Raw genomic sequence first — 7,098 nt, 5'->3', positions numbered from 1 at the left:
TTCTAGGTTTGGTTCCACTATTCTTGTTCTAGTTTTTATTTTTTTGAATTTTTTGTTATTCGGTTAAAATTAAAAATTATTTATTTTTAAGTTTGGGATTTGGGTTTTGTTATTCAAACTTGAAAGGATGCTTTTACCCCTCATTTTGACGGACAAATTGACAGAGTTGGACGGCAGGACCTAATTGCAACTTATTGTCTAATTAAAGGACCAAATTGCCACGAAATTTAGTTCACGGACCCAATTGCAACTGGGGCCATAATTCAAGGACGTCTACAGTAATTAACCCTATCCGAATAATAGCAGGAGGAGATGAGAATTAGGACACGTCATCAACATCTACACTCTCCGCGAGTCCACCGTTGGACGTTTTGGAAGGAAATAGTTCCTCTCTCCTCCCTCTCTCTCGCGCTCTCTTCAACCTCCGTATATTCCTTCAGCATCTCCTTCTTATCCTTCCCTCCCTTTTCTCTTCTTCGTTTTTTCCTCCATTTACAAAACCTCTTTGTCTCCTTCTTCTTCATCATCATTTTCAAAGCCTACCATTCTCTCTGAAAACAATGCCGCGCACAACTCCAATACTTAACCAGAACAACACACACTTGCTCTTCACCTTCAAAACTCCGAACTCTCATTTCAGCTCTCTCAGCTCTCTCCGCCTCACCAAACACCCACTCTCACTTTCTCCTTCTTCTTTATCGTGCTCGCCTTCTTGTTGTATTGCGCGCGTAACCACCGTGCCAGTAGAGTACGCGCCGTCAGCTCCCGATTTTGATTTTCACCAAGAGCTCTCGCGCCTCAAGAGGCTCCGTTCCAGGCTCGCCGACTCCGATTCCCTCCGCGCCAAGCTCAGTGTGATCGAGGGCGATCCCAGAGTGAAGCGGTTCTTCAATTCAAGCAACAATGGCTTCTCTACGGTTTTAGCTTCTCTCAATTTGACTACTTACGAGTTGTTTTTGTTCAAGTGCTTGGTTGCCGCCGGGCAAGAGCACGTGCTCGGTTGGGGTTTTGAGTTCGTTCAGAGCGAGATGGAATCGGTGAGGAGCTCGGTGAAGAGCGCGCTTTATGCGCTCGTCTCAATGATTGAGAAATTGGATGTGAATGGCGAGGGTTCGGGGGAGAAGATTGGTGGCGTGGCTTTGAATGATGAAGATATTATGGACTTGAAGAAGCTCTTAAAGAATTTGGGAGAAATTGAACAGTTCTATAACTGCATTGGTGGAATTATAGGGTCAGTTAATTATTTATTTATTTTATTATCATCTGTTAACTTTAAGTATAATGATTTCATGATTTAGTCTTGAGTGTAGTTTTTCTATTGTTAAATAATCTGCTGCATCTACCTTTGTTTACATTGATAAATTTACTTCTATAAGTGGTTTTGAATTAGGATGTATATTGTTACCTTGTACAGATTTGAGATGCATCTAATTACATACTTGGTGCAGATATCAGATAGCAGTATTGGAGCTTCTAGCCCAATCAAGTGTTGAAATGCAGACTACAAACTGGTCAAAGAGCATACAAGAGCACATGGAATGCCAGTTTTTGGAAATTCACGCTCCTAGTGGACTTGATCTTTCTCAAAATCCAGAATATGCATCCCAAGCTGCTTTATGGGGAATTCAGGTTAGCGCCAGGCTGTACTGTTCATTCAACGTGAAGGATGATAATGCAACACAGGTTGTCTAGAACTAAAAGATCTTATCCATTTTAGGGTTTGCCAGACCTAGGTGAAATCTATCCCTTGGGAGGCTCCGCGGATAGGCTTGGTTTGGTTGATCCTGGCACAGGTGAATGTCTCCCTGCTGCAATGCTTCCTTATTGTGGACGGACTTTATTGGAAGGTCTTATAAGAGATCTTCAGGTATAAGTTCTCTGTTTGTCAAGCTTGCAAGTTGCAACTTGACAAGAATAACATTAGAATTATTTTGTAGATGACAGAAGGTATATGCATCTAACATTTGTGTGTTTCAATTGCAAGGCTAGAGAGTTCCTGTACTTCAAGATGTACGGGAAACAATGCATCACCCCTGTCGCAATCATGACAAGCTCTGCAAAGAACAACCATGAACGCATAACTTCTCTTTGTGAAAAACTTGAATGGTTTCGAAGAGGTCGAACAAGTTTCCAACTTTTTGAACAGGTTTAATGCGTGAAACTACGAGGATATTTGCTATTATTGCTTCTCTATGGTGGAATAGTTTCTGTGGTTTGAGCAATGAATACTATTGCTGAGATAATTACTTGTGAATTTCCAGCCCGTTGTTCCAGCTGTTAGTGTCGAGAATGGGCAGTGGGTAATCATGAAACCTTTTGCACCCGTATGCAAGCCTGGTGGTCATGGGGTGATATGGAAACTTGCTCATGATAAAGGTATTTTCAAATGGTTTTATGATCATGGACGGAAGGGTGCAATTGTACGACAAGTTAGGTGAGTCATAAGTAGTAAATTTAATAAGTCCATTGTTCTTCTTCAGTTGGAAATTTTTCATAATTTGGATGCCAAACTCTGCATTTACATAAATAATGGTGACTTTCCAGCAATGTTGTGGCGGCTACAGATTTGACCCTTTTGGCACTGGCTGGGATTGGTTTACACCATGGAAAGGTACACTTGTTTCAAAAATTTATTTTAGACCCCCCTCCTTTTCTGGCACCTGCTAAATAGTTATATCAAGCAACCTACTACGTATACAATTGGCATTGCTATGGAGTTCATTTGAGTTTATGGAACAGAAACTGGGGTTTGCCTCCTGTAAGAGGAACTTGGGTGCTACAGAAGGAATTAATGTTTTAATTGAGAAAAAAAATCTTGATGGAAGGTGGGCATATGGTTTGTCGTGCATCGAGTACACAGAGTTTGACAAGTTTGGGATAGCAGATGGACCTCATTCTCATAATAGGTATACATTTCTGTTAATTGAAATTTGTAATCTAGTTTATATGATATGCTGTGATCTGATATCCTTTATGCTTGAAGTTAGCATATGACCAATATGCTTACTAGTATGCCAGTAATACAATACTTTTTTCTTCTTCCCGTTAAGGATATCCAATGTTGTTATTCAGTGACACAAAATTTTGCTTATTGTTCCAGATTCTCTAATATACTTTTAAGTGTTAAGAAGAGTATTGCTCCCAAATATTCTGAAATCTTCTGTCGTGTGGGTTCAGTTATAAGTGGCAAAATCACAAATACATGGTTCTTGATTTGATAAGTTTGGCAAATATCATGACAAAATAGTAAATGTTTTAATTCATGTAATTATAATATGGAAGCTCTAGTTGCTTCGATAATTGCATAAAAGCACCAACGATATACAAGTTATCCCCACTTGTGCTGAAAATGAAATAACTCAGTAATGTTCTTTTTTTCTTATGAAGTCACATTTGGAAAAGATGGGGTACATGTTAGGATTATAGACCCCCTTATCTTAATTGCAACTTCTTATGCATCCTCTAATTAATCTTTGATTAGTTCTGGTTTAAAGGTTTCACATAGGATATGTTCCTTTATATGTTGTCTGTAGAGATACATTTGTTGACTGAATATCTGTAATGATTATTGTCTTATGCAAGTTGATCTTGTCTCTTGGTTCATGAACTCATCTTATAAGTTCTTGGGCCATTCATTTCTTCTGCCATGGTTGTTATTTTACGGTATAAACTTTCAGTATGCTATAACATTAACCATCCTTTCTATTTCCAAGGTTGCAGGCAGAGTTCCCCGCCAATACAAACATCTTATATGTAGATTTGCCTTCAACAGAGTTGGTTGGGTCAAGTAATAGTGGAAACAGCTTACCAGGCATGGTGCTGAATGTTAAAAAGCCAATAACATTTGTAGACCATTTTGGAAAACCACACAGGTACTTTCTTGAAACTTTTAAATGATGTTTTCTCAAGTGGCTATGTTGTCTGCGTCAATGATACTTGATACCAGATCATGCAAAGATAACCTCAAAGAACCTTCTTTCATCTATAATGACTATTAATGCTAACCAGTACATATACACTACAAAAAGAGTCAGGACTTGTAGCGCAAGCATACATGAATGATGTTAGCCTGACTGTAATCACTTCTCAATTGCTAGTGTCTCTGGTGGAAGACTTGAATGCACGATGCAAAATATTGCTGACAGCTTTGTTAATACATGTCCATCTCGATATTATAAGGGTGTTGAAGGTATTATTTATGTTTAAATTGTGGCATGCCAATTCCTATTAACATTTTATGCTTATCAAAAACTTCAATTTCTATAACTGTTGGCAGATAAGCTCGATACTTTTGTTGTTTTTAATAAACGAAGAAGGGTCACGTCATCTGCTAAGAGGAAAAGAAGACTTGCAGACAAATCTTTACACCAAGTATGTACGTGTTCTCTGTCCCCAATTTTGGGAGTAGCTTGGACTGAATGAAGTTTACTTTTTGGCATAGCATAGTTGGTGGACATGATAATTTTTCTCCCTAAGTTAATATGTTTGAGTTATTGCAGACTCCTGATGGTTCACTGTTGGATATCCTACGGAATGCCCATGATCTTCTTTCGCAATGTGATATTGAACTTCCTGAGGTAGATCCTCTTACATATTTTGTAGTAATGTTGCCAAACTTACTTCCACTTCACGTGAGCTATCACTAGACACTAAGTATTGGCTCAAGGTAAATTTAATATATCCTTCTAGCAAGCTGTAGAGTTTTTTTATGAATTTTCTTTTTATATTCAATTATGGTATTTTACTTCACACTACGCTGCAGATTGAAAGCAATGAAAAGTATTTAAGTTCTGGACCACCATTTCTTATCCTTCTGCATCCTGCTCTTGGCCCACTTTGGGAGGTCACCAGACAAAAAGTAAGTCAACAAGAATCTTCCTAATGCGCCTTTTCAAGGTTCAACTTATTTTCTCCCTTTACTTTGGGGATCGTCATTTACATTCCTACTGTAATTATGATTTCTTCTGTTACCAATTACCATATTAAGATGCTCTCTGCATTGAGTTATGCTTGCTTCTTTTTCACATGCTGTAAAAGTCAAATGGCCATTTTGAAATTTCATTTGGCATCCAAGACTGTGTTGTTTATTTATTTACTTACTTCATTCAAATATTGAAGAACTCAATAGTTAAGCAGTAAATTGTCTTTGCCTATCAGTTCTATGAAGGCTCAATATCCAAGGGCTCTGAGTTACAAGTAGAGGTTGCAGAGTTTCTCTGGAGGAATGTTCAGGTTTGTACTTTTCAAATAGAACATTAAGGTAAACTGTTGTTTCCTTAGCTATTCTTTTTCCTATATTGCAGCTTGATGGAAGCCTGATCATAGAGGCTGACAACGTTATGGGCTCAACTAAGACTGATCAAAATGGTGAACCCCTTTTACAATATGGACACAGGTAGCATGTTGCTCTAATTTCTACTACTTATTAAGTCTGTTCAGAAATGGTGAACCCGTTTTACAGTTGGACTCATACTTCCAATCTATTCATCCCGTAGGTGTGGAAGATGTAAATTACAGAATGTCAAAGTACTGAATGAGGGAATTGACTGGACTTTTGGAGACAATGTATACTGGAAGCATGATGTTCAACGCATCGAGGCATGTAAGGTCGTACTGCATGGAAATGCTGAATTTGAAGCAACTGATGTAATCTTACAGGTTAGATTGACAACCAATCAGTGTAGATATGCATGGAGGATGGACAAATCGTTGAGAAAATATTGAATTTCAGAGGTTTTTTAAACATTAAAAAATTTCATTCTATCAATTAAGGATAAAACCTCCAGCTTTTACAGATTATATGAGGTACTCCTACTTCAGTTCCTGCCGTCCTAGACATATTCAAATCATTAAGAGCCAGTCAAAAAGCATTTTTTCAATAAATAAATTATTTTACTAAAGATGGCCTTGGGGATGTGATATCGTGTTACTAGTATTATAGTATAAAATCTACCCATGCGATTGCTTTTATTGTATTGAATTCCCTAAGAGGCAAATGTTTCAAAATATCTAAATTTAACAGGTTTTTAATATTTAAGTCCAATTTGGACCTTGTAATTTCCCTCGATGACTTTGGTGAATGGAGGGTTACATTCAATTGTTGGGAGTTCACCTCTCCAGCTGGCCTATTCTGAATTATAAGCTTGTTATAAATTTATCTTCCAAGTTAAATCTAAGAAGCTCCTTTTGCTGCTTACTAACTGATGCAGGGAAATCATATATTTGAAGTTCCAAATTCCTACAAAATGAAGATCACACAAGGAGATTCAGGTTTGTAGAGTTATGAGGCTTTCATGGTATAATTGGTTGGTTTGTCTGTAGACTTAAGATATCTAACTTCCTACTAGAATTCATTTCCCTTAAAAAGCATACTCTTACTATCATCAAGCCTAACATTGATGATAACTGTTAGAACTGACCCCCTCTCTCTAATTTACACGCTGACCTGAATGCATTGTGACATACTTACATGTGTGCTAGACCATGATCAATTCATCCATCATTTCATGGATTATACAGGTTTAGCGGTCCGTTTAGATCCTATTGAACAGAACATGATGGATAGTGGAAGCTGGTACTGGGAATACAGCATAAAGGGCACACACATTCAGTTGGAGATGGTAGAGTTGTAAAACACTGTAAATAGTACTCATGCTTACCATAGGTGAATCATGGTTCACAGATGGATACCGAGGTCACTCTCATGATTTCAGGCATGTTCAGGCCTGTTAGGTTTAACATGGTTAAACCATTTTCATCTTCAAGCTAATTTCTTTCTTATGTAATAGTAGTACAATTACATCTCTTTGTTCTTTTATTATTGGCGAGGAGGAGCAAAGTTTGAGGGCCTCCTCAAAAGACTGATGTAAAAAAAATGAAGTTTAGCAATCAAATGTATTCAATTATTTCATTTTACGAGTAGAATTGCTTACAAATGTGTTCAATTATTGCTTTTGAGTAGAATTGCTTAATCTGGCAAGAGATATAGCTCTTATTTTTTGTTTTTTAGATCATAAAATGCATTTTCGTGAGATCTTAAGTTACATCCAATCTTAGCGAAATAAAGTGGTCTACAATGCTCAAGGAAATGCCACCATC

The 7,098-nt window shown here is 37.6% G+C and overlaps 1 protein-coding gene across 1 annotated transcript; it reads left to right on the top strand.

Moving 5' to 3' along the window:
- Nucleotides 1-339: 339 nt before the first annotated feature.
- UGP3 (UDP-glucose pyrophosphorylase 3) lies at nt 340-6,915 on the top strand. Its single transcript, XM_021949949.2, has 17 exons — nt 340-1,231; nt 1,449-1,629; nt 1,718-1,867; nt 1,985-2,146; nt 2,262-2,434; nt 2,545-2,611; nt 2,740-2,906; nt 3,714-3,872; nt 4,098-4,189; nt 4,277-4,371; nt 4,500-4,577; nt 4,763-4,858; nt 5,158-5,232; nt 5,304-5,395; nt 5,496-5,658; nt 6,210-6,270; nt 6,520-6,915. Exons 1-17 carry the CDS (start codon nt 561-563, stop codon nt 6,630-6,632), a joined length of 2,595 nt encoding a protein of 864 aa, XP_021805641.1. The 5' UTR covers nt 340-560; the 3' UTR covers nt 6,633-6,915.
- Nucleotides 6,916-7,098: the final 183 nt, after the last annotated feature.

The sequence above is a fragment of the Prunus avium genome, chromosome 2 (genome assembly GCF_965620075.1).
Source record: "Prunus avium chromosome 2, drPruAviu1.hap1.1, whole genome shotgun sequence".
Taxonomy (NCBI): Eukaryota; Viridiplantae; Streptophyta; class Magnoliopsida; order Rosales; family Rosaceae; genus Prunus; species Prunus avium.
Note: the sequence above shows the minus strand (reverse complement) of the source record. Positions and strands in the feature narration are given on the sequence as shown.

Bases quoted from the DNA above. Each gene is read 5' to 3' on its own strand.
- UGP3 (XM_021949949.2), top strand. From the start codon at position 561: ATGCCGCGCACAACTCCAATACTTAACCAGAACAACACACACTTGCTC. The intron at 4,190-4,276 runs GTATTATTTATG...AACTGTTGGCAG, and splicing joins ATATTATAAGGGTGTTGAAG to ATAAGCTCGATACTTTTGTT. The intron at 4,859-5,157 runs GTAAGTCAACAA...TTTGCCTATCAG, and splicing joins GGGAGGTCACCAGACAAAAA to TTCTATGAAGGCTCAATATC.